Genomic DNA, 26,400 nt, shown 5'->3' with positions numbered 1-26,400 from the left:
CAGCTTAAAATTCAGAAGAATGGTAAATATGTTTCAAACATTTGATTCTTGGAATTATATGTAGTGTATTGTGGTGTTGTGCATAGCAAAACTCAACGTAAATTTTAAAAACTTTAATTAATGCAATGACCACTTGGTAAAATTAAGTTCCCATAAGAATGTTACAAAATGCCATCAAAAAGCTTTCGAATCACATCAAAATTACACAAAAACGCAGCTGATTTTAAAAGTGTATATTCATTTAGGTGAACTTTCTCTGCGATGCATGTCTTGTTTATAAATAGTTTGATTTTATTGCTATGCGTACAAAATATTTATTTATGTGTAGATTCTCCTCTAAGCACTATTCAACTATCTTTTGTCTGCCGCTACTTAGGTCCTAATTAAACGTGATTATTGTATCCTTTGAGGTAATAATGATGAATTCCGGCCTAGCCCAGTTGAGGTGGCTAATTGGAGTACTTAAGGGCCTCATAATATCCACCGCCGCCATTCAGAGCCACCGAAGTTGGGGGCGGGGTGATGGGCGGCAAGTAAACCGGTTTGCGATCGATGGGCGAATGGTCGATCACATGATTGCCACCGGATTGCGATGGCGGCGGGGTCATGGACGCGTGGTTTTGGTGGATGGACCCATGGTTCTGGAGGTGATGCTGATGGTGGTGGTGATGGGCTTGAGCCTGGGCCTGCGCTTGTGCCTGCTGAATACTGGATAGTCCGGGAAGTTGCTGCAACGAAATTGAGCGGAGACCTGCGGAAAAACGTAAATAAAAAAAAAACCGATTAAAATTGCAGCTCTCGTTTTATGGACAAGCGCTAAAACTCACACTGCGCCGCTATGTCGGCGGCAACTATAAAAAAAGGGAGTCGATCGAGTGCGGCATAGATTACCATATGTTCTTGCCCCCGCCTTCGGTAATTCGAGATGTGAACCGTCAGCAATTAAATTACCCTGATTGACGCGAACACCCAGGATTATGATCCCCTTTTCAAAGATCTGCCCTGCACCCTTCAAGTGGCTACACTTAAAAAAAATCGTTTTTACTACGAGGTGTTGTGTAAGTTAAAATCACCAAGTCAATCTGTCATTTAAACTGAATATATTGAAATGGTGAAAAATTGCAACACAAATATTAAAATATTAAAAACATGGTATGATAAATAAGATTCAAAGTTTTATTTTAATATACATAAATGTTTAAGAAGGATACTTTAAACTAAATAAAATAAAGATTGGTACGCACGTGCTAAACCAAATCTGAATTTACAATTAGATAAACTTTTAGTAGTTTAATATTATTTCAAGTTAATAATTTGAAAATCTTGATCCCTCCTAAAACCACTTTAAAATCATCAGGTTGATATTGTTAATTTTGCAGCACTTTAACTGAGACTTTATAAAATATTAAATGTTATTAACTAAGTTGTTTTGGCAATTTAAACAATAAATATTTTTCTACATTCATTTTATAAAATTGCACATTTATTTTGAAGCTAATACTGACTAGACCGTTTCTCGCAGTGCCGTTCGACCCTCATTGCTTTCTGGGGCGTCTCACTTACCGTTGTCCAGGCTGCCGGCACTTGTTGCATAGGAATAGCCCGCGGCCACGAGACTCGCGGTTGGCGCATAATCGCTTTGAAGCACCGCCGCGGATCCCAGCGGAGAACTGGAGGATCCCGCCGCCGAGGGGGCCATTCCCAGGGCGGAGTGGGCCAGCGGGGGCGTGCAGGCGGACGCATTGGGGTTGCCGCCGGCTGCCAGGCAGGATATGTTCGAGTACTGCGGCAGGGGACCAACGCCCATGCCCACCGAGGAGGGGCCGCTGTGGGCGGCATGGGCGTTCCACGGATCCCCGAATCCTTGACCGCCAGCCGGTGAGACACCATTAGCTCCGGCTGATGTGTAATCATAGCTAGCGAAGGCGGGCGAGGCATAGAAGTTGGCATTGTCCTGGAGGGTAAACAATATAGATTAGAAAAGCAAAAAAATGGTAAATACTTTAAATTTTTGTATGTGTTTGCAATAAGAATGTTTTTTCGCATTAAAACGCTAATTCTAAAAATGTCTAAGCATCAACTTTGCCAATTTAAAATACAATTTAAATAAAAACTTAAATTGCAATATGTAACATTTTAGCACATTTTCAAAGATAGTTCTTGATTTATGAATGCTTTTTCCAAACTCACCATTCCGGCATCTCCATAACTGCCAGTGTAGTATCCATTGGCATGACCGGCGTATGGCTTGACCTTGATCTTGGACCGATATCCCCTTGGTCGACGTCTCAAGCTGCCCTCGTCCTCGAAGAGATGCGCCGAGTTCTCGTCGATGGTCCAGTAGTTGCCCTTTCCCGGCTTGCCCACGCCCATGCCTTTTGGCAGCTTCTTGAAGCACTCGTTTAAGCTGAGATTGTGGCGCACTGAGTTTTTCCAGCCCACATACGGTCCACGGAAGAATTCATAGCTGTACAGAGAAAAAATAGTCCAATTAAGCATAAATAAAGTATTTTAAATTATTTTATAACATGTTTTAATCAATTGACAAAGCTTGGCAACCTTTTTAAACTTATAATAGGTAACTGACTTAATAAAAAATTTAAATTTAATTAGATTTATCAAGAATTTGAAATGACTTTTTGAAAAAATGCATTTCTTTCCATTTATCTCAAAGGCAAGCGTCAAAAGTCGAAAATTGATAATCGAGCGTTTATTTATTCTACAGCTCTTGCGAAACTCAATTAAAACTTTTTTTTGAAACGATCGGAGTTCGGCGTCAAAAAAAAAAGAAAGAAACGATGTCAGCTTAAAAGCCTCTCACGCATGTGGAATTCCCTCCTTCCCCGGCTTCCCCCTTTTTTAAGCTCAAGTGGATCTCCGTCTCGTCGCCGAAATCGAAATCCAAACAAGCGGCGCGAAATATGAGCTATCTGAAGGATGCGCATGCGGCAAGCGGAGTTGGCTAAATAGAATCGGATGCAAGTAAATAAACCCAAGCGACACATTTTTGTTGTCGCCCGACATTGATCGCACGACTGGATCGGTATTAATATCCCACATTTGACCGCTGGCTATGCCGGAGTGTCGATATCGCCAATTGGCTCCGTCTGAGATGCCGCCACCAGTCTTCAATTCCAGTTCATTTTTACGGATTATTAATTTTGAATCATTTTTTTATAGTTTGCAAAACCTGCATTCTACTCCCACAACAATATCGTTTAATTAAGCGTTTTTTATATTATTTAGAAAAAAACACCCAGCTAATTAAAAACTATACACAATTGGTACAATAAAATATTGGTTAAATATTTACTTCGCCGAAAACTAATTAAATACCCTAAATTTTAATGAAATATGTTCACCAGAAACAGAGACAGTCCCATTTTTGTTTACCTTATTCTGCATTTTAACATATTTTGCAGCTAATTTATCGGACCTTTAGATAGAATAAATATTAAAAATTGTTTGCGTTAAAACTTGTGAAACCCTCGTCAAGTAATTTAGTTTATAGTTTAATACCTACATTAAGGTTATAGGTAGGATACAAATAAACAAGTTTTAGCCAATTTTTGTCACTTCGGAATTTCTTGGAAAAAAAAAATATTTTTGCAATCTCTTCATCTTGGTTAAGTTAGTAATTTTCCTGTTGCCATTTTTGTGGCATTTTTTCTTGGATAATATCAAAATGCACTTGTCAAAATCCCCTGTGAATCTCAATCCTGTATACCATCAACACACTGTAACAATTACCTCTTCTGCAAATAAGCGTAGATTTCGGAGAGAGTTAGCTTCCCAGTGGGCGACTCCTTGATCGCTTGGCCGATCATATTGATGTAGCTGAGGGCTGGTTTCTCTGGCCGTCGGGTGCCCGACTTCTTGGTGGTGTCCGGAGTGCTGGGCATATCCTGGTTGCTGGGGCCACCTCCTCCACCGCCTCCTCCCCCCGCCGATCCCTTGATCGCCTGAGGATTCTGACTGGGCGGCGAGGAATCGGACTCATTCAGTGACTTGGCAGGCGAGGAACTCGAACTTGAGTAGTTCAGAATTGGCATCCCGTGGGCATTGCTGATCACCTGACTCGGCGAGGCGGAGATGCGCGGCAGGTAGGCACCACCAGGCGAGTGCTGGAGCTGCTGCGGCTGCACCTGCTGCGACGGCTGTGGCTCCACCTCGTGACTGGTCAGCAGTTGGTAGTCGTTCGCACTCAGTATGGTGTTGTTCGAGCAGTACTTTATCGTGGATGTGTACTGATGGTTCATCGGCTGCAGCTGAACCGGCAATGGCTGCGCCTTGGGCGTGGAGCTCACGTACTGCAGATCCTGCGGCAGATCCGTGGGCGTCTTCGAATTGGATTGCGGGGAGGCGGATCCCGCCGAATGGGGCTGGGAATGGGCCTGGGAATGGGCCTGGGCCGTCATCAGGACCCCATACGGTGGTATGGGACTCGAGGAGGCCGGCGGAGTGCCCATGCTGTGCAGGGCACTCAGACTATAATGCTGGGCTGCCGAAACGGGCGTGGCGGTGGGCGCGACTTCCATATAGTGCTTGAGTTCCATATAACCGATATTTGGCTTCTCATCGACCATCTCCGTGGGTGATTCACCGCCACCCATTGTCTGGTAATTGCCTACAGTTAATAGATTCCCCGAGCGGTATAGATGCCCAGTTTGGGGGTGACTGTGGGAGTGACTGTGGGTGTGTGTGTGGGTGTGGACGTGGCCAAAAGGCGGGTGGGCACGGGGATCATGGTAGTAGCCCAGCTGATCCATTGTCATAACCGAGCGATCCGATACCTCCTCACTCTTGATCATTTTCACTTTAGTTTTTCTTATCAAACACTTGTTTTTTTAATATTTTTTAAAAATTTTCTTTTTGGATTGGCTTTCAAAAACTCAATTTCTAAAACTAAAACTAAAACGCGCGTTTTTCCGGCGGAGTTCTGGTTTTTCTAACCGCTGGAAGACCGCACCGCTTGGCAATTCTCGCTCGACTGATGGCAGATCGGTCCTGGAGCAAAGCTGAAACCACGATCCCATACGATGCGATCCACTTGAGTTGCCATCGGCCGGAAATCTTTTTTTAGTACGCCCACGCCTTACGCAAATCGCTCGATATTCTCTCTTTCTCTCGGCTTTTCCATGTGTACATATATGTTTGGATTGTTCTCTTCTTTTTTTTCTGGCCGCCAATTGGCTCATCCACAGGGTTTTCCGCTCCGAGAAAACGCAAATGAATTGGAATTCTCACTGCATCAGGTCTCTGACTTGGGGACTGCGGTTATTGGAGTACGTAAGGCTAGGGAACTTTGGTATGCCAGGTATCTCGGAGACTTAAATGGGAACATAGAGAAAGTCGAGCCTTAAACGACTTTAATTACTAGGGGTAAGATATAAAAGATAATAAGTTTATATGAAAGGAGATTCTGTTGCAAAACACAAGACAAGTATGGAAGAAAAACAAATCTAAGCTAAAGCAATCAACTGCCTTTCACTAAAGATTAAATGGTCTGAAAATATTGGTATATGCAAGTAGAATTTTAACAAATAAAGACAAATTTTTTTTTCAATTGTCTTAAAAACTTCTTTTTCCAGAATTAGGTAAAAAAAACAAAAAGGAAAGGGCTTAAGTATAATATTTAGATTTCTAAGTAAATATTAAGTATTGCATTTTAAGTTTAGAAATTGAAATTTTACTCAGTTAAATATTCAAAATGTTTACTTTATTATCATACTTCAAAGAAAGGAAACACTTTCCAGATTAAAGCGTTTAATTCAACCACATTTTTGCAATAATTAATTTTAGTCAGCATTTGGGCAGATAAATTTTAGCAGCTGAACCGCTTGTTTTGTAAACATGGCCTCTGTGTATAAATGCAATAATTGGTTCAAAGCGTTTTTAAATCTATCCTGCACTTGCACCCCCGTGACCCCAACGATCGCGATCGGAACCCACTCATTACTGACTCATTATGGTTATTATTTCCGACACGAATCGAATTCGGATTGAGTTAAACCATTGGCAACCTTTGTGCACCCACCTCCCCGCTGGGAGGCCTCCTTTCCCCGTGGCCAGTCAACAGTTAATAAATAGTCAAAAGCAGAAAGAGATCCTCGAAGATCGAACCCCGCGATTAGCGCGAATGAATTAACGTTTAGCGGTGCCAGCGGATTCGGTGGAAAAAAGGAAGCTGCCGTCGCTGGAGGCGGCATTCGAATTTCGAAACGAGCTGTTAATTGATTTAGTCGTTGCCACGCTGGCACGGATCCGGACCGGGTTCGAGATCGAGAGTGGGAATGGGAATGGAAGCGGTACTGGGAGCCGGAGGGGGGATGCTACGGCCGGAGAACGGGCCGTGCAGCAGCACCTCTGAGTGCCGCCATTGCTGTCAGCACTACGCCGCCTCGTTGGCAGCAGGGCGACCGTAACGAAGACGAAGACATGGGCTTGCAAGGGGGTCTTAAAAAAATTAACTTTTCAATTACAAAAATCAGCAGGTTAAAGTTTGTCCCATTCTAATAATTGAAGATCTCCTTCTAAAGAAATTCAACATTATTTTAAAACAAAAAAAATTCAAGAAAAAATTAAAAGCCATACTTCTCTCTTAAAGGATCCAAAAATCATTATTTGATAGCTAGATTAAATGAGCTCTTATTTCTTAAAGAATCACCCTAGGGTCAATTTCATTAAGAGATTAAAAAACAGAATTTTTTTTACAAATGACTATATTTTATAATAAAAAAAATATTAGGTCGGCGGTCCAGATCATTAATACTTTAATCAAATTTTTACAAACTTTAAAACTATTTTATAAACTATAAATTTAAAAAAAAATATTTTGCAACAATTATATTTAATTCGTCTATAGACTTATTCTCTACAATGATATATTAAATAAAATAATAATAATAATAGCATTTTCAGCGAAGCCCCCTCGACTACGCCCCTGAACCGAATCGATGGCGACGCCGCTCTCTATCGCTCCCTCTTGCTCTGAAGCTGTCGCTTTCTCGCTTTCTCCTTCGCTGTCGCCGTGGCAACGATTTAATTCCCCAAAGACGAGACGAGATACACAGGGGCGCTCACAAAGATACAGATACATTTTGTGGTGCCGGCGGTGGGAGGAACACACGGGGGCGGAGTTTTGTTTACATTTCACGAAATTCTATTTGTCGACGACGTCGGGCATTGATTGAGAAAATCGAAGGAGAGAAAATTCCGCTCGCTACTTTTATTTTCTGACTGTCTTGCGGACGCGGCCTGAAAGATATTTTAATTTCATCCGCCACTTTTTTTCCGCCCGTATATCAAGCCACTCGCCATTTTCTGTGAATTTCCTCGAAGCCCATTCGGGTTTTCCGAATTGTAGAATTCCTCCGACTTTAGTAATTTCCATCGGGCATTCAGATATTTTTCACTTTTGGCCATTTTTCTTGCCGCTTCTGCGGTTTGGAGGCCATAAATTAATTTTACTTTTGATTATTATTACTTCTCCTTTTTTCGTTGATTTTTTCTTATTTTTTTGTTTTGCCCGCTGTTTTTGTTTTGTGCACATTCAGGAATTTTTCTGCAAGTGAGGAATAAATTAAGCAGGCCACCAATAGCTCACAGACCCTGATATGGCGGGAAATTAATTAATTGCTCTGTTCGGCGATGGATTCCCAGAACCCGAGAAATTGTGTTCGATTAGCTTGGCAATAAATTACAAAAAGGTGTAGAAACCATTAACGATTTATTTTTTTCACATAAGGTTTATTGACTGAATGTAATGTGGCCACAAGAAAGGTTTATATTTTGTAATGTTTTTAAATATTTTAAAATATACACCTTAATAGCTCATTAATTATAGTTATGAAAATTAGTCAGGCTTTAATTAAACATTTTCATTTAGATCTTTGCTATTTTTTACAAACAGTAATAAGAGTTTTATATTTCAAAGATCTCCCAATAATAAATTATTCTCGTATCTATGGAATAGTTTCAAGGACAAATACATTGAATAGTAAAATTCCACGTTTTTCCTCGACATTTTGATTTATGGAGGAGGGATTACATTAACTGCCCACTGAATATTTACTGCAAAATTGATCAAAGATTTCCCGACCATATTTTGACAGTTTCCGTTTCAGAAAAATGTTTGCCAAGAATTTTCCAATATGGTTTTCCTCCGATGATTTTATTTTTGCATTTCCCGATACGACATCTTGTCTTTATAGCCGATTATTTATAGCCAGTGTCCGACCGAACTGCACTGGCCACCCAACGAGCGAATGCGTCATCTTAACTGGGTCAACAGTTCCGCCTGTGGATTCCAGCCATCTTGGACTTGGACCCCTCAACTCAGGAGACTTTCCATCTTGCTTGGCCCATGAGTGAGCTCTTCTTGTGGTCATAACAGATCCATAAACACAGACAAGGGAATTCCCAAACAATAGTCGTCATCGTTTCACATTGTTGTTCCATTTTCAAGTTCAGATAATCATAATAAAGATAAGTTGGCATAGACGGAAGGCGCGCTTCTTGTTTTGCTTTTAATTTTAATGTTAATGTTATTAAATGGCCGAAAATTGTTTACTACTATGGCTGTTTGTAAACAAAATTATGTATACGACGCGTTGAGCCGGCTGATCTTCGATTCTATCCCAGGCGATCCCATTGATGCCCGTTGGCTGCTCCTGGATGGGCATCGCATCTCAGGCATTGTTTAAACTGTAGTTTTAATAAACATTTAACAATTAAACGCTGTACTCTAAACACAACACCAGCATCCAGCAACCACCAACCATCAACCACCACCAACTTTTGTATACAAGAAGAAGCCGCATTGGGATTTGTTTTTGCACACTGACCTACAACAACTGGTGAAAGCAAACAATTGCACCTAAACCGATCCTCGATCGCCCGATCCACGCCCCCTGGCTTATTAAACAGTCTTCCAATAAATAATCAAACAGAAGAAGCAGAGAGCCTTAGGAAAAAATCCGACAAAATTTCAAAATATTTACACAGAGTTTTCGACCCGAAAATTATGCCGTCTAGTTAAACTTCACTGCCCCTCGCCCACCATCGGTTGGCCAAGACTTTGTTTAAATATTTACATTCTGCTGTGTGCAATTTGTTGCTTAGATCTCACTCTAAACGATTCCGATCTGATCCCATTCTGGGTGCCCCCAGATTTTGTTTATCACAGTCTTGATTAGGATCACGTGTTGTGGCCAAAAACCAAAATTCAAATATACAAACACCGCATTATTTGCCTTTTTTAACTAGCTACGATTTAAGTTGTTATTGCTCTTTCCCACGACTGTAATTATGTGTTTGTAAATATTTATGAATTTCCACGTTTTATTTCCCATTAAATGCGAACAGTTCTGTTTAAGTGGATTCGATCTTGTTTGGGCTAACGCGGTTGACAAACTTGAGTGGAATAAACACTAAAATGATGGCCCCAAAGTTCAAAAAGGTAAATTCAGGGGGATGGTGAAAACATATTAGCTGGGATTTATAAATAAGGAAACGACACAAGAAATTAAACAGAAAACGGAAGCGGAAAAAGGGTTAATAAGTTCATAGAAAGCTAGATAAAAGGGATGGGACTTATGATTCTAATAAAATTACTGGCATAATTAGTGGAGTAAGAAAATTTGGCAACCAAAATGATGTGATTTAGATAATAACAAATATCCCAAACAAGAAATAAGCTCTTAATTTTGCATATTAAAAATTGCACGAAACGTCGTTACAACTTAATAAATATAAATGCATTTAAGAAGAAGAACTGAATACATTTTTTAAAAGTTTAAGATAAGGTAAGTATGAAAACCAATTGCAAATGAAGACAGTCCGTCTTGAAAGAAATAGGGAAAAACTTAATATTTAAAAAAAAGTGCTTAAAACTTAAGTTAAGACACTGAATGAATGTTGGCATTGCCAGTAAATTTAAATTTATGCTAATAAAGGTATTCAAACATTTCCAGCAGACTAAAATGTGAATTAGTTTTGCCGCTTTCAATATGTGAAAATTCCTTTGTTCTTTTGGCTTTAACTGTGCTGTACTTGTTTCGGTTAATTGCATTTTCGGCCCTCGCCTCCTGTTGTGACCAGCGATTGCCACACTTTGGCAGTTCCACACTTTAGTTGGCCATAAACACCTTGGCCGCTGTGAAATGTACGGCTGTGTGTGTGTTTGCACGAATCCAAGATGGGCGCCTTGCGCAAGATGGCCAAGAATCTGCTGTCGGGCTGTCGGTGCCATTGCCAAACTATGCAAACTATGGGCAGACGCAGTAAAAGTTCAGAGACGCCTCCAAATCCTCCATCCCATATCCCCCATTCCCCATGATGCCCCTATTGGCGCTTTGCGCCATTCAACTGTCGAAGCTGGCGCAATAAAATCGAACAATTTATAGACTTGCGATCCATTTGGTGCGCAATAATTGCGCCAAATGTACAAAAATTAAGAAAAAAAAAAAAGAAACGGGTCAGAAGAAACGCAGAGAGCGATTCTACAAATTACTTTGAAAAAGACCCAAAAGAAACGCTGGCCACTTCGGAACCGATCCCCGAAAAACCGATCGCATCCGATTCTCCACTTTGGCTGTTGTTGTTTAGCTTTTAGTTTAATGGCCGGTACTTAAAATGCGTTGACTCACGGCCAACTGAAGAACGGGAAACCGAAACTGGAACTGGAACTGGGGATTTACACGCTTTTCATCGCCCAATCGATTCCGCAACGTTGGCAGTAATTAATCTTCCCGCTTAAGCACCCTTGCCAAAACGGCTGATCACACATAACGACCTACGATCTACAATATCCAGTCTTTCGGTGTCTCGGTCTTTCTCTTGCAATCCGCAATCGAAGATTTCGATCTTGTATCTTGTATCTTGTATCTCCGATCGCCTCCATGGGATGGCATCTGTTTCGTTTCAATTGACGCTCATTGTCGTCATTGGTCCTCCCCTCAGCGCTTGTCTTCTCCTCTCTCCAATTCTTCTGTGTCGTTCGCTTTGTTCTTCCAGGGCTTTTGTAGACGCGTTTTTTACGGGTCTCTGTCTTTGGCCTTCGAGGGCAGCGCACCTGTGTGGCCTAAAAATATCCGAATCCGGGGAAAAACGACTGCTTAGCATTGAAATGTCATAGGTTGTGTTCCACAGCTTGACAGTCGAATGCTGAGACTATTAGCTTAAATGTTTTCACGCTTCCCAAGGATACATGGTTGAAAGTAAAAGTTTTCCTCTTTTTTTATTTGCCTTGATCACGAAGTCCACGAATGATCAGTTCACATGGTTCAAGGGGGTTTGTGCACTATAAGAACCTTGGTTTTAGGAAAAAATGACTTAATTTTTGGAATAATTGCCATAAATTTGAACCTTGTATACAAAATTTTGGAAAACATGAAATTTAAGGCATTTATTCTGATTAAATTATCCCTAAAATTAAGACTAATTTTCCTATAATCAAGGAACTTAGTGAGTGTTGTTGGATAAAATAATAATATAAATATTCAGTAACATATAAATTATTATTATGAATAAGATTAATTGAAAACTACTTTTAAAATATTAAAAAAAAAAACTTTCTCATTTCCAGAAAAAAAGCAGCGCTGGTAAACATTTTAATCTTAATTTGTTTTATAGAAAAAATCTTGATTCTTAATTTAGAACACCTTTGACCCCCTCGAAACACAAGCAACCTAGTTTTTTGGACAAGCAATCATCACTAGATCATTAGTAAAAAGACAAAACAAGATCAGAGGCGCAAACCGATATCGTGTTCAAGTGGCTTGCTGCGGAGGAAGAAGCCCAGAAGTAAATGTAAATTTCATTTTTGGTTTAATCGACGGCGACATCCTGACGCAGCAGTCGTCGTCTAATTATCCGCACCCATAAATCGGACCAATTGAAGCGCTGATGACAAATATTTTGACGTGGCGCCGCCTCGACGATTTCCCCGCCATTCCAGCTCCCTTTTCCCAAATCACAGTCCGAGGCTAATGATGTGTGGTCGCCACTTGAGATCGATTTTGGAAGCGGTAGCCACGGGTGACTGAAAACTCGGTTTGTAATTTTGTTACTGAAACCGAAAACCAAAACTGGAAAATGCAAGGCAAGCAACCATTAAGAAGCGGATCACCCATATGTCACTTTCCGTACGGAATTCCTTCAGCACACAGCTCACAATTCTGGTTAACAACTCGTTTTGGCAGGACAAGATCAGGATGAATCGATTAGCTACTACAGCGTTTAGGACTGTATAAAATTTATTTCCAAACATACTTATTTTAAGTGCAAATAAATATTTTAATTATTATAACTCAAAATAATGGCAAAAATATTTTTTTGATCATTAATATTGATGAAAAACCTTAAAATTTTAAAACCTAATCAAAGCAACTTTTGATTTTAACATATCGAAATCATCTTTATTTATTTTTCCTGAATTTAGTTTTCAAAATTTGTAGTAGTATTGTTTTTAAGTGATTTTTCGGCGAACCCGTGCAAAAATGTATACCATGCGAACTATTGCGGTTTTAAAACTAAGCAAAGGTCTAATGAGCTCTCGCCTTCTGGCTGGTTCCTCAAATAAAGGCGATTCAAAGAAGGAATCTTGTAAAAGCGAAGAAACCAAAAAAAAAGAGAAGGCAAAGAAGGACTTTTGTGGAAAAGGTAGGTAACCACAATTACATATTAGCTTTGCTAACCCTATTTTTTTTTAAGTCATACAACCTACCGCGCCCCGCTGTAACAAAAAGTCCGGCGATAAAGATAAACCATCCGAAGATAAGTGTAAGAAAAATTGAGAGGGTTTTCTGAGTTTATGGCAACCACTAAAGCTAACCGGATAAATTTAAAAGAAATGGAAATTCTATAAACATAGTTTTTAAAGACGTAGATTGCTCTGAAAAAAAAGTTCAAAGCAAAATACATTCTTTCACACGTCAATCCTAAAACACAATTCGAAAATGTCCAGACTTTTGCTTCAGTGCCGCAGCACTTTGCTGGTCCTTCGCCATCAAACAGCAGTTGAGAATGAAAAGGGACTGTTCAGCAAGCTCGTGGAAAAGTATACATCCTTCCGGAAGGAGGAAAAGGATGTGCCACAGGAGGAGGAACCCAAGAGGTCCTAGGTACGTAACCTTTAATTACCAGATTTTGTGATTTTGAACTATTTCCAAAGATATGAAAAGAATTAAGCATTCTTCTTACAGGCTATGCAAGAAGTCGCCCCTTTCCACACAAGATCATATAATGGCCAACAAATTACCATATTGTTGCCGGGGGCCCAACATGAATCGGGTCCATTTTACGGGCAGATCATAAAACGGAACGTGCACAGACATTATAAAGCCATAAAGCATCAACTATAATCTGGGCAAAAATAGCTTTGGGAAAACAGGCAATGCGCAGATCTACACAAGTGATATAATATCGCATTTACGATGTCTAAGCCCATGGCGATACAAAAGTCGGACTATATGGACCAAACGTATCAAAATTTTAAGCGAAAACAATTGATAGATAAAAGAGAATGTTTTGAATGAATTCTGAGTATTGTTAATGGGGGGGAAAACTGCATAACATCAGGTGGCAGGTGCTTAAAAGCTCCCACGTAGTTGCAATTTTTGAACTGCGATTTTCGAATCCCAGATGCAGGACCAAGATTTGGTCGAAATCCAGAACCCCGGCGAACTAATAAATCCGACATCCGAGAGTGGGTGGGTACTAAATGGTTCTTTGTTACCCCGCCTTTTTCGGTTCTTCCCATTTTTATGGCAATTCAATTGCATTCCCAGCGACTTTTGTTTCCTGCCGCCGACCGATTTTCCTCTCTTCCACGGGCAGGTTGCAACCGTATGGCCGTTTAAGATCTATATTTTCGGGTTTTCCTTTGCCCGATGTAAACAAAAAGAGATATATATATACATAGAACTCACCCCCTCCATGGTCACACTTGTCGGCCCAAGACGACCCAATAGTTGAAATACTTTTTTCCCAGCTCAACTCTTTTATTTTTATATTTTTTGTTGCCTTGGGGTGCGATTGATCGAACGGATCGGTGTAATATATGTTCGTTGCTCTGCTGTTTTTTTTTTGGGGTAATTATTACTTTATCGCAGTGTAAACAAATCGAAGCGACTAATTTTAGTTGAAGAGATTATTCGCCCTGCTTTTACGATTCTGCGGCCTCATTTCATTGGCAAAACGTTGGAATTTATTGGCTTAATGGGGTTAGTCGGCGTCTGGGGTATCTTTAATGTGGGTTTTGCAAAGGCAACATCTATTAAGCATAAATCAATTTTATCACTTGATTCATCACAGGACAATTTATATGTTCGGAACTTTTAGGGGAAAGATACTGGGGAGAAATTTTTCTGTATCAAAGTTTCTTAGGCATAATTTGGAAATTCTTGGCATTTTATTAATGTCGTTTTATTTCATCGAATTTTTGTGTTAAAAATTATCTTTAGTTATTCCATTGATGCACCATTACAATTCCACGTTATTTTTTATTTTCTCAACTTGTCGGTCTCTTAAGCCTTTTGAAAAAGTGCCGAAAATCAATCGGAACATCCGACGATCGACGCCCGGAGAATCCATCAATACTCTTAAATGCTTCGCGTCTGCAGTCTGCAACTTCACTTGACTGCGACTGGAAATTGAAGGGGGAGTGTTAGATGGGTGATTTTGAAGGGAATTGAGGAGATTCCTGCCTGTCTGTTCCACCTTTCAACGGCCAGAAAAAGATTCCAACCAAAACTAAATTTTCCAGCTTCCCGAATTATCGAGGAAATTAATCTTCACAATCTTGAGTTTGCCCAGTGCCATAACACATGTGCCAAACTCTTTGTATAGACACTGAGAACATTTTTTTTAACCCTCTATACTTTTTTTTTTGATAACAATTTGTTACTTAATAACAAACTAAACGTTAGTTAAAGTAAACTAAGATTTTAAGCGCTTAAAATGTAACATAAGAAACTTAATTATTCAGGCTTAAAGTGCTAAAATTATAAATAAATAAAAAATCCTATAATGGAATACATAAGAAGAATAGGAGTTGGTAAGTTCCAAAACCAAACTATTAAATGTTCTATCTAAAAACTTTGTTTTTTTTTTCATTATGTTCATTCGTTCATTAAAGGTATTTTAAAATGTTTTTTGATTGGGAAAAGCGAAAAATTAGAACTCTACAATACCTAGATTTTTCGAATTCCATCCACATGCAAGTTCATAATATTTTCTCTAAGTGAATGGTTTGTGTGGGTTTGCTAACGGTATATATGTACATATCTATTTCAAGGCCTTGCCCATCCTTGTAATTGCTCCTTCATCTTCTTCTCGCTGCTGTTTGCTTGGCAGCTTGTTGTTGTTTTTGGTTTTGGTTTTGGTGCCTAGTCTTCGTATTCTTCTTCTTTATGCCGATTGAAGTTTTGGATGAAATGCCGACGTTCGTCAAATTTGTTGGCATCAGCAAACAGTTTGGGATTCATGGTGCAGCAACAACAATAACAATGAGGGCAGCATGCGCCTGATCTGCTGGCTTTGAGTGCAACTGAGATGGCAACAAAAGACCACCCAAAGTGCAGCATTGCTCCATACGCCCCATCCCCCATCCCCCTTGCACACCCATGGAAAAACCGCACAAATCCATATTTCTCTAGCCTGCGCTTTTTACGATAATTTACAGTGGGAGGTGGATGGCAAAGAAGCTGAAGCGATCATTCATTCATAAGGCAGTGGGTTCCAGATCCAGATCCAGATCCCGATTCCCTTATTCCCCCCTCTCCCCCTACTGCGCCCTTCGAAAAATGCCGCACATTTCGTGTAAACATGTGTAAATCATGACCCGTTGATGGCCCCTATTTACAGGGGCGCACGCGAGGGGATGCGGAGTGGGGGCCACATGTGACGTCCTCCGGCGGCGGTGAAACTTTTGCACTGCGACCCCATCCTCATCTTCCTGCCTCGGCTTTGAATCTTTTTGTTTAGATAAATTAGCTGCGGAAAGCCCTCCACGATCGACGAATTTCTTTTTATATCATCGATTTGGGAGCACAGGAAAGTATCTCAATCTAAAACTTGCAACTTCCTTTAAGAGTGGGTAAATTTACATTTCCTTTCATAAGTTATAATTATTTGTTCAAAAACCATATTTATCCGAAAATATTTATTTAATTTTAAATAGGAAAATATTTTGCTATATTGAAGTTTATAAAAATTGGTAATAATTAATAATATAATGGTTTCTAATCTAAAATTAAGAAGCTCATTATATAAAATTTTTTATTTTATAAAGCAACTCAAAATATCTGCGTTAGGGGATCTTGACTGTAGCAACACCAAATGCAACTGCAAGCATTTGGAATCCAATTGTATCAAATGGTATTGTCCCAACGGCAAATATTATTATTATTTATGCCAGGGCTCTGAGAACTTTTTTCGGTCGGCTTGCGTGCATATTGCAGAGGGAGAAAGAGAGCAAAGAGTGTGGGATGAAAGGGGCAGACGATCGCCTGCATTTCGGAGCAATAACATATTTTCGGTTATGTTTGTTTATACTTAACGCGCTATAACAACAAACAAAATCCGAAAGGCAAAGGGCAAGTTGGGCATAATGAAATTATGGCTAATGGCTGACCAGACGAAACAAGATCATTTGGGTTGGCTTAATAACTTGGACACACAAAGTTAAGGATATTAAAATGTTTGTTGATTAATTAATTCATTTTCAAATTGTCCGCCCAGGAAGAGGGTTAATAAGACGAGTTGGCAGGTCATCTCAACTGTTTGTGACGTAACCATTGCCCTATACGAAAATAGTGGAGTTCTACACCCAGCCAGTGCTGCCGTTCTTTTGTCTAGCAGAGTGGCCAATCCAGCCCGAGCTGCCACCCTTGCATTTAGTGGAGTTTGCCGTACAACCAACATTGCCAGATGTTCGCCCATACTCCGCAGTTAGTGAAGACATGCTCCCTATTTAGCGGAGACCCTGTAACGCCAGAAAAACAATATGCGATCGTTAGAACTGGATAAACATCGATAAGCCCTGCCAAACATCGATACGCCCATGAAAACACCGATGTTTTCACCGTTGGTTTCCCGCCTCTCAGAGAATGTTAGGAAAACGTCGAACTAAGAAGTTAACAGTGGCGAGAAAATATCGTCAGAGACGGATAAGCATCGATAAGCGCTACCGATAAAACAGTTATCGCCGATCGTCGATGACATCGATCTTTTCCCACCTCTAAAAAGCAAACGGTTACACTAAAATAATACGATCAAAAGTGAATCATTGCGCTAAATCGGCGGATAAGCGAAATTAAACGACAAAAGAAATAAAATCGGATCTGCCGCTGCAGCATTAACGTTAAGAAAAGCAGTGCATTTGGGTTACTTTTCAAAAGCCCAAAAAAAAAAAAACAGCGTCTGCAGATCCACTTTGCGTGCGTGTGTGTGTGTGTGTGCGTGCCCGTGCGCATGTGTGCTGTGTTTGTGTGAAAGGAGAAGAGGAGGAAACACAAAAAGAGGAGAAAAAGTGTACAGCCGACGACGCGCAGACGCATCTCGAAAATCGTCGAAAACTGCGAGTGAAAAGTGCGAAAATCGCGGAAAAGCCCTGTTGCCAAGCCTTCCGGACTCCAACGCGATAAAGACATACAGCGGCGAATATGGGTTGTGCCGTGAGTACAGCACGCGATAAAGAGGCCATCGAACGGTCCAAGAACATCGACAAGGCGCTCAGGGCGGAGCACGAACGCGCCGCCTCGGAGGTGAAACTGTTGTTGTTGGGTGCGTTTTCCTTCCCTACATACTTTACTTTTACCTTCATGCCTCATTTTATCCCGTATTCCGGTATTCCCCCTTTGCGAATTCAACTTTTTGGGAACAAAATTTGCTGAAATTCGCGCTGACCTCATTTTTTTTATCGCTTGGGCGGGGTGGGTTTTGTTTTATTTCTTGGATATGCCGAGTTGAGCGTAGGATTTTTGCCGGCTTTTCCGTTGGAAAATCCCTGTGAGGACGCTCTATAAACAGACAATTCTGTGTGCCTCTGTAAAACTAAAAGAACAAAATTTGTGTATTAAAGTTTCGTCGAAATAAAATTTGTATGTGTTTCTGAAAGTATTTTTCAACCAATATTAATAAATGAGCTTTCCTGTAACACATTTCGTTTTTTCATCGGAAGTCAATGATTAAAAAAACCAAATTAAATATTTCTTTAAAATTTCTCATTTCGACAACAAGAAGTTAATTTAAAATTAAAATAATTTTTTTTATGTACCATCACATAATTTTACATTTTATACAAAAATCGATTGAACTAAAAAAGGTTTCAGTTTAGCAATGCACATTTTAAATAAATTATTATAAATTACTACAATATTTTTTGTATCCTCGTTTTTCTACCAGTTTTTACACGAGCAGGGGAAGATTAGAACATATAAAGAACTTTTAATATCTGTTTTTAAAATTTATTAAAAGTTCATTTGAATAAAATAGTTATGGACTTAAATTCTGTGAAAAATGTTAAATACTTATGTTTTTATTTAACATTTTGTTTTTATGGCTCTTTCAAGCTAAAACAAACAGTGTGCATTATGCAATGTGTGTGTCCAATAATTCGTTGGCGATAAGGGAATTGAACGTAAATTGAAACCAAATGTCAGTTCTCGATTCTCGGTTCTCGTCTTCTGGCACGCACTTTTCAGATCTTTTGGATCGATCCGAACAAGTGGGGCGCCACAATGGAAACATGTTTGATATGGAGTCGGTGGTTCCGATAGTGCAGCGGTTTTAGCTTAGTAGGAAAAACCATTCAAGCGTCGAGGCGCCAACGTACAGTGGTCGATTTACCCAATCAAACAAGCAACAAATGACAAATAAATAAAATTTAGTTTATTTTTTGTTTTGATAAGCAAAGCACACGGTTTAAACTAGGAAAACGTATAGAACTTGTTAGTCTAATTTTAAGAGAGTTATAAGAAATATAACTTGAAATTTAGTCGTATTCGTGAAAAGTACTAACATTTTTTTTTGTAGATTTTTAATAAAATAAAAAAAAAAAACAAAAAAAAATGTTTCGAAATATATATATAAATATATATATATTGTTTTTGAGAATGTTATTATTCCGCTAATTAGTCTTTTTCGACCACTGTGCATCGTATCGCATTTGGAGTGACCCGACCTCTGCGGCAAACGCAGTGAAATTAAATGCCGCGTCGCGTTGCAACCTTCTGCAATTAAATTTCCATACACCAAATGGATGGTATACATATGTACGATATGGGAACGATAATATTTCACTGCCTGCGTGTGTACTTTTCATTTTCATTGCCATTCATTTTTGAAAACAATGCAGTTGAGGTTTTTCTCCAGCTTTTAGTTGGTAGCATTGCTGATTTGCTAATGAAGCGAGCCACAATGACTAAGGCAACAAGTGGCATGCCAAATAGTACAATGAGGACTGGCTATCAGCCATCCATGATTACAATCGCATTTTTTCTGAATTTTCTGAATTATTGACTTGATAAATGTTATCAAACAGGAACAATATTATTAAAACCGGTATATATATTTTTTTTATTTAATCTGATCATTGTCGTTTAAAACAAAAATCCTAAATCCCCTACTACACTACTTTGAAAATAACTACTGTTTTTATGAGCTCGATAATGAAAAAGAAAATTGGTTTGCCGACTTAAGTAAACCCCTGGAAACCGGTTTCGGAAATAACTTAAGAAAGGTGCAGGATATATCTAGAGTTTTCATCCCCGCATTGTGTACTTTCCGATTCTCCAGTATCGTATATTTTCCCAGCTGTTTGCGGCTCAAATTCCATGTTGACCAGTGAAAATGGTTCAGGTTTGGATAGACAAGAAGATAGACAAAAACACCTTGCACCAGTTGCATTTCAGACTAACTTTTTCCGTTGCTTGCTGCACTTGATTTAATTGTTGCTATTGTCGTTGTGGGCTGCGTTTGCACTTTGTGTGTGCCGTAATTTCTGTAGTTTCTGTAATTTCTGGATCATAAAGAAAACCGATCTCTGATCTCTGAGCTGTTTGTTGCGCCTGCGCTCTCTCGTTTCTCCCTCTCTTTAAGCTGAATAATTGGCCGTGTTTTTGTTGCTGCTTTGTTATTTGTTCGCTGACATTTCAAGTGGGGTGAACGATATTAGCGCAAATAAATGGCCCCGCCACCAAATGCAGCTGCCAAATGCACTGAAAATATATAATTAAACTTATTTTAAATAAAAAATACTCTTATTTGCCCAACAAGTCCTCTATTAGGCCTTTTATGTTATGGTAATTTTAAAAAAAAATTTCTACAGGATCTTTCGATTAAAAATTTACGAAAACATTTGATTTTGGTTGTTGATAAGCTTCACAAAAAAACTTGACTTAAATTTACATAACCTTTTAATAGAATTTTTAAAATTAAATTTTCTGAACAAAACTTTAAATTATTATTTTGTTTAATACATTTTAAAAAAGTAAATTTTTTCTGTGCATTGGGTCTGCTATTCAATTTGGAATCGGAATTGTCAGCCCCCAACGCTGGGCTTATTGTGTAGATTTAATAAAGCTCCTCCACTGACACTCAATTTATATTACGCTTCTCCCCTTCTTTCCCTTTTCTGCACGCCATTCAATTGAAAACTACAACTTTCAGTTGAATTTCTTTTTTTTACCCGTCTACAAGACCAAACATTTCGTGTTCAAGGGGAAAAGAATGTGTAGTATTGTTTTTTACGATATTTGCATCGAGAGAACTAAAGAGAGTTCCAAAGGCGCATTTGGGGCATGAGTAAGCAGCTCGTATATCTGTTTAAATATATAATATATAAACAAAATAATGTCATGCTTTCTGCCGCACCAATATGAAAATCGAAACCCCAGACTGTCAACACAGCAACTTAATCTACAATTTTTTTTTAAGAAGTCACATACAAACGCTCTTGAGCACTCTGAAAGTATAATTTGGCTTATCAAAATTATCGCTAAGTGACCTTATACGTCAATTTCGAACAGCCCTATGCTCTATATATACGGTTGAATAATTGATGGAACCGTAATTTATATAAGAAAGCGATGAAAATTTCATGATAAGACAGATTTGCGTGAAAGTCATTTGAGTATGGTGGTTGAGGATTTCCGTTTTAGGGCTTCATTTCATCTGATTTAATTGTTTATTTTTTTTAGAAGTACAGAATTTCACACTCGACGCTGATTAACACATTTCCCACTTCGATAACCGAGTTCAGGCGCCATTTAGCTCGCTTACTCATGGCGCAAACACTTTCTTACGATTCTCCTCTCGCTGTCTTTAGCTGTTGTTGTTTTTTTTAACTCATTGCATGTACATATGTATGTGTCTGGGAGGCTTTAGTCACCATTTCTAATGATGATTCTACTGACGCTCAATAATCACCCAACCAATTAGTTGGTGCATTACGTTGCACACGCCTTGGAAAGTTCCCCACCCACAGTGTAATACAGTAGAATTAGCTTAAATTATACTTTTTTAGAACATTTGTGGTTTCAAAAAAAACAAAATTATCTTAGGCTTAAATTGTAAACTAAATTCAAGTGCGCTAAATAAATATTTATAAAATTATAGATGTCGTAGGTTAGGATCGAGCTTCTAAATACAATATTTCGATAGTTTCTCACATAGCTAAGGATATTTAACAGAAGAATTAATTATCTGCAAATGTTGCAAAAAAGTGATACTATTGAAACGAAAACTTGTCTTAAAAAATATTGTAATAAAAATATTTCAATGTTTCTGTTTGTTGTAGGTAAAAATTAACTAAAAACAAGCGAAAAAGAAAATAAGAGCACGTCGTCTGCAAAGGTTCTCCAACTACTCTCCCTTCGCTGATATCCACTGCTTAATAATGTTAATTATAATACCGTTTGGGCAGGGGCACTTTGGTCATGACGATCGCGATGATAATGAGCTTGTAAACCCGGCTTTTCGGATCGCTTTGTGCGTACCGCCGTTGTTCTGACCCGTCTCGCTTTATCCCTATTGTTCGCCTCTCGCTCGCTCTCGCGGTTTTTGTCCCTTGTTATGGCACAGCTAACGGTGCATTGATAAATGAATGCCCAGACACAGAAACACACTCTTGCATATTTTGTTATTATTAAATTGACCTTTTTTCTGCCGTTCATTTGTGGATTTTGTTGCTAGTTTTTTTCCACACAGTGGCAAGTTTAAACATCGCCTAACGTCCATATTCGTATTCAGATCTGTCAATTTCATCATTATGTGGCGACCGTTGTTTGGCCATTATCTCTATGCGTCTCTTTCCCTCCTTCCCTTAATCCTCTCTAACGACTTTTTTTTATTGCAAATTAATACACATTGTGTGGATTGACTGGAATTAAAAATTGACTAAGTATGTATGAAAGTGTTTGATATATTTATAAAAACCTAAATCAATAGTAATTTAGTGCAAGTACAGTGAAGATAGAATATTTTGTGCCTGTTGATAAATCTGTGGGGACCTAAAATCTAGGACTTCAGCAGCGTATATTGGCAACTTTCAACTTTGTTTAAAAATTGAAGGAAAATTGTTATTGAGGAACATTGCATAGATGGTGTATAAAAGACCTATTGCCTTAACTTTCAATCTTACAACATGTTATATATACTTTTTAAATTTGTATCGATCGAATAAAAATAATTATAGTTATAAGTACCTACTTAAACAAAAACAAACTAATTTGTTAAAAGGTCACTTAAGTAAAACAAATGAATGATCAATATGACTGCTTAAGGGAACTATCCGCCAAAGGGAGATTTAAATATAGATGATTTATTTAGGAAAAGTTGCAACCATCTTAGTTTCAGTGCAAGTACCAAGCCCTGAAAGGAGAAAAAGTGAAAGTATAGTCACAAAGTATAGTCAGCTTCAGTCAGGGAGCTTCGGCAATTACCTAATCATCCGGTGGCTGGGAATGGACCCAACTGCAGCAAAAAGTCGGCTTAATGCGCCATTGTTGCAATTCCCCAACAACCCGTATAGCGCTTGATAACTGAAATAAAACTTAGACCGGCAGCTCGACGGCAAGAGTTGCCAATTTTTTATTTGCCCATCTTCTCTATTATTTCATTTCTGCCTTCATCGAAAAGGGAAACTGGTAAGCACGTAATGTGATTATATATTTTTTTTATTTTTATCATTCGAAACAGATAATAAACTTGTGTGGTCAGCCAAACCAGACGATTGTGTTTGTTTATTAACGATCGCGGGTCAGGTCTCATTTTACAATTGCAAGCTCTCAGCAAATAAAATTATGTCGATTTAATTTTCTCCGCCAGTTCCCTCGGCTTTTGATAGCTTTGGAGAACCGCTGGGTGGTTCAATGAACTTAAGGGCTTGACCATTTGATTTATAAGGGAAAGGGAAGCTGAGTTCTAAAGTAAAATATAAGAATTTTTTCAGATTGTTCAATTATACGAAAATTAAAACAATAACTTAAACGAGTATTTATTTGCATCTGATGCAAAATAATAAAACATGTCAATTACCTATTTGATTCAAATGTTTCGAAATATGTATTCACTATTAATTTAGTAATATTTTATATTTGTAGCTGATCGGACTTTTTTAGTTTTAATTTCCCATATAGTACATACATATAGTACATACATACGATATTCATTCATTTCTACTTGACCAGCGCAATTAAGCGTAAACCGGCAGCTTTTTGGCCTTTTGAACCCCCTGGCAATTGAGAAACTTTTGTGGCGTCTTGTTCATTCATTCATAAATTCCTCCTCCGTTCTCCAGTTTGTAATGTGTACCCCTTTCAATTCCGAATGTCGTAAACACATCGATTCATTCAGTTTTACGCCCTGAACTTGGAATTTCAAGATGTCACGCCCACAAAGAAATTATCATGAGTTAACTTCGCTTCAGTTGAAACAAAATGAGTAATTTCATAAGATAATATGTGTTCTTTTTAGAAGATTTGTGTAATTTTTTAGATCAATATATAGAAAAGAAGAATTTTTAAAAGAATTTAACAATTATATCATACCGTTCGAAACGACAAATTCACAATACGCCCTTTAACTTTAAAAAAGATCACTTTACTAATAATATTTCTCCGTATATATTTTAGGAGCCGGCGAGTCAGGCAAATCAACTATAGTGAAACAGATGAAAATCATCCACGACACCGGCTACTCGCAGGAGGAGTGCGAGGAGTACCGCCGCGTGGTCTTCAGCAACACGGTGCAGAGCCTGATGGTGATCATCCGTGCCATGGGCCGCCTAAAGATCGAATTTGCCGATCCCGGCAGGACGGACATAGCCCGCCAGTTCTTCACACACGCCTCCGCCGCAGACGAAGGCATCCTGCTGCCGGAAATTGTCCTTCTGATGAAGAAACTGTGGGCGGATGGAGGTGTACAGCAGAGCTTTGCCCGTTCCCGTGAATATCAGCTGAACGACTCGGCGGGCTACTACCTCAACTCGCTGGACCGCATCGCGCAGCCAAATTATATACCCACCCAGCAGGACGTGCTCCGAACCCGGGTCAAGACCACTGGCATTATCGAGACGCACTTCTCCTGCAAACAGCTGCACTTTAAGTGAGTTGTGAAATGCTAACCATATCTTGGTTTATTTGAATCTAATGGGCTATTATCTTTGCAGACTTTTTGATGTGGGCGGCCAGCGATCGGAACGCAAGAAGTGGATCCATTGCTTTGAGGGCGTTACGGCCATTATCTTCTGCGTAGCGCTATCAGGTTTGACTTATATGATTACCTATTGCTTAGCCTTTGTTTGATTTTTGCCTGTTAACAGTTGAAATAAATTGTGTTTTAATTAAATTCAAATTTATCTTCTTTGTATTATCCACTTCTAAGTAAATAAAACCCTCTAAAAAGTTTTAAAGATCATATATTTTTCAAAGCGCTATTTTTTCGAGCAGTAAATTCAAATTTCACAAATCTTTGTTTTAAATTTAACGTATTAAAATTATTAAAACAAAACCATTTAAAATACTATGCTATTTTTAAATTCATTAAAACTCTATATATAACTGTTTAGAGCATATGTATCGAAATTCAATTCATTAAATATAAGTTTGAAAATAAATAATTTTAAAACAAATTTTACTTTACAGGTTACGATTTGGTCTTGGCCGAGGACGAAGAGATGAATCGCATGATCGAGTCCCTAAAACTGTTTGACTCCATTTGTAACTCCAAGTGGTTTGTGGAAACCTCCATCATTCTTTTCCTCAACAAAAAGGATCTGTTTGAGGAGAAGATCAAGCGATCTCCCCTGACGATATGCTTTCCGGAGTATGCAGGTAAAATAATACGTTTATTGTAATTAAATGCAATTTATTCATTCATCCCGAACTCTTTTAGGTACCAATACCTTTGAGGAAGCGGCCAACTATATCCGCATGAAGTTTGAAAATCTCAACAAGCGGAAAGACCAAAAGGAGATCTACACGCATCTCACCTGCGCCACGGATACGAATAACGTGAAGTTTGTCTTCGACGCCGTCACCGATGTGATCATCAAGAACAATCTGAAACAAATTGGTTTATTTTAAGGGGCGGCGGATCACAGGATCATCATTATTTAGCTTGCGTCGTAGTATTAAAGGAAAACGCGCATCAACAATTCCATTACACGCTAAGAACTCGATACATTAACGCCCTACATATACGTAATCGTATTCTCCATATATGTTTTAAATGCTTTACATGCTTGACCCACGTAATTTTAATAACCGATTTGGTTGCCAGTAGTCGCGGAACAAATAACCAACTGCAATTTAGTTAACCGTGTCCAATAAATTGCACCTGTAAGTTAACTAATTTAAACATATTAGCCTAACACATGTAAAGTACGCAAATGACAGCCGATGGGTTTTGTATATCCTATCCCCCGAACTCGATCGGCTCTCTTTGGGATTAAGTTAAGTTTCGCGGGCTAATGGAGATTCCCAAAGGAGGCACACCGAGATCGTATCGTGCAGGGGTGCTTTTTTGGGCCTCACCATTTGTCGGACGTTTTGCAGCCCTGGCGCTGTTGCCTTTTATTTTTTTGCCAAGAGTTTGACAGCGTTATTTAAGGTGAACCTAGGCCTGGAGTTGTAAGCCCTACAATGTAACTAGTAAACTTACTAATATGTTTAGTAATAGCCTAAATAAAAGACCATTTATAAAAAACACAAGTCATTGTTTTTCTGTTTTACTTTTATCAGCGAAATATATTAGATTGCCTTAAATGAATTCTGAATGTTTTATTTTTTAAATGTATATAATTAAAATAATATTGTATATAAATTTTTATGATTACGTTTTCGAGCACTTTAAAAGCGTTCTAACCTCTAAAAAATAGAGGTTTCTTTGAAAAGA

At 38.8% G+C, this 26,400-nt stretch overlaps 4 protein-coding genes across 6 annotated transcripts; 3 read left to right on the top strand and 1 right to left on the bottom strand.

Annotated features, from left to right (window-relative positions):
- Positions 1-268: 268 nt before the first annotated feature.
- Positions 269-4,982, bottom strand: LOC108142221 (forkhead box protein biniou). Its single transcript, XM_017265936.1, has 4 exons — positions 3,751-4,982; positions 2,191-2,467; positions 1,564-1,954; positions 269-751 (listed from the first exon to the last, which is right to left on the bottom strand). The coding sequence occupies exons 1-4, from the start codon at positions 4,809-4,811 to the stop codon at positions 450-452; spliced, it is 2,031 nt and encodes a 676-aa protein (XP_017121425.1). The 5' UTR covers positions 4,812-4,982; the 3' UTR covers positions 269-449.
- Positions 4,983-12,400: 7,418 nt separating this feature from the next.
- LOC108142297 lies at positions 12,401-12,830 on the top strand. Its single transcript, XM_017266048.2, has 2 exons — positions 12,401-12,663; positions 12,715-12,830. The coding sequence occupies exons 1-2, from the start codon at positions 12,501-12,503 to the stop codon at positions 12,795-12,797; spliced, it is 246 nt and encodes an 81-aa protein (XP_017121537.1). The 5' UTR covers positions 12,401-12,500; the 3' UTR covers positions 12,798-12,830.
- Positions 12,831-12,925: 95 nt separating this feature from the next.
- LOC108142298 lies at positions 12,926-13,539 on the top strand. 3 transcript variants are annotated; one of them, XM_017266049.2, is made up of 2 exons: positions 12,926-13,124; positions 13,206-13,539. In XM_017266049.2, exon 1 carries the CDS (start codon positions 12,960-12,962, stop codon positions 13,122-13,124), a length of 165 nt encoding a protein of 54 aa, XP_017121538.1. In that variant the 5' UTR covers positions 12,926-12,959; the 3' UTR covers positions 13,206-13,539. The 3 variants fall into 3 exon arrangements, with proteins under 3 accessions (XP_017121538.1, XP_017121539.1, XP_017121540.1); XM_017266050.2 differs by having other exon boundaries at positions 12,946-13,124; positions 13,192-13,539; XM_017266051.2 differs by having other exon boundaries at positions 12,946-13,124; positions 13,185-13,539.
- A 3,705-nt stretch (positions 13,540-17,244) lies between these two features.
- Positions 17,245-26,216, top strand: LOC108142734 (G protein alpha i subunit). Its single transcript, XM_017266759.2, has 5 exons — positions 17,245-17,787; positions 24,138-24,609; positions 24,674-24,768; positions 25,149-25,337; positions 25,399-26,216. The coding sequence occupies exons 1-5, from the start codon at positions 17,667-17,669 to the stop codon at positions 25,587-25,589; spliced, it is 1,068 nt and encodes a 355-aa protein (XP_017122248.1). The 5' UTR covers positions 17,245-17,666; the 3' UTR covers positions 25,590-26,216.
- Positions 26,217-26,400: the final 184 nt, after the last annotated feature.

Source organism: Drosophila elegans, unplaced genomic scaffold (assembly GCF_018152505.1).
Source record: "Drosophila elegans isolate 14027-0461.03 unplaced genomic scaffold, ASM1815250v1 contig_208, whole genome shotgun sequence".
In the NCBI taxonomy this organism is placed as follows: domain Eukaryota; kingdom Metazoa; phylum Arthropoda; class Insecta; order Diptera; family Drosophilidae; genus Drosophila; species Drosophila elegans.
The sequence above is the reverse complement of the archived record's forward strand: the minus strand, read 5'-3'. Positions and strand labels throughout refer to the sequence as shown.

Excerpts from the sequence above, each read along its gene's own strand:
- LOC108142221 (XM_017265936.1), bottom strand. The coding sequence starts at position 4,811 with ATGATCAAGAGTGAGGAGGTATCGGATCGCTCGGTTATGACAATGGAT. Across the intron at positions 2,468-3,750 it reads TACGCTTATTTGCAGAAGAG|CTATGAATTCTTCCGTGGAC; the intron begins GTAATTGTTACA and ends TTCTCTGTACAG. Across the intron at positions 752-1,563 it reads TGCCGGCAGCCTGGACAACG|GTCTCCGCTCAATTTCGTTG; the intron begins GTAAGTGAGACG and ends GTTTTTCCGCAG.
- LOC108142297 (XM_017266048.2), top strand. The coding sequence starts at position 12,501 with ATGTATACCATGCGAACTATTGCGGTTTTAAAACTAAGCAAAGGTCTA. Across the intron at positions 12,664-12,714 it reads GAAGGACTTTTGTGGAAAAG|TCATACAACCTACCGCGCCC; the intron begins GTAGGTAACCAC and ends TTTTTTTTTAAG.
- LOC108142298 (XM_017266049.2), top strand. The coding sequence starts at position 12,960 with ATGTCCAGACTTTTGCTTCAGTGCCGCAGCACTTTGCTGGTCCTTCGC.
- LOC108142734 (XM_017266759.2), top strand. The coding sequence starts at position 17,667 with ATGGGTTGTGCCGTGAGTACAGCACGCGATAAAGAGGCCATCGAACGG. Across the intron at positions 17,788-24,137 it reads GGTGAAACTGTTGTTGTTGG|GAGCCGGCGAGTCAGGCAAA; the intron begins GTGCGTTTTCCT and ends TATATATTTTAG. Across the intron at positions 25,338-25,398 it reads ATGCTTTCCGGAGTATGCAG|GTACCAATACCTTTGAGGAA; the intron begins GTAAAATAATAC and ends GAACTCTTTTAG.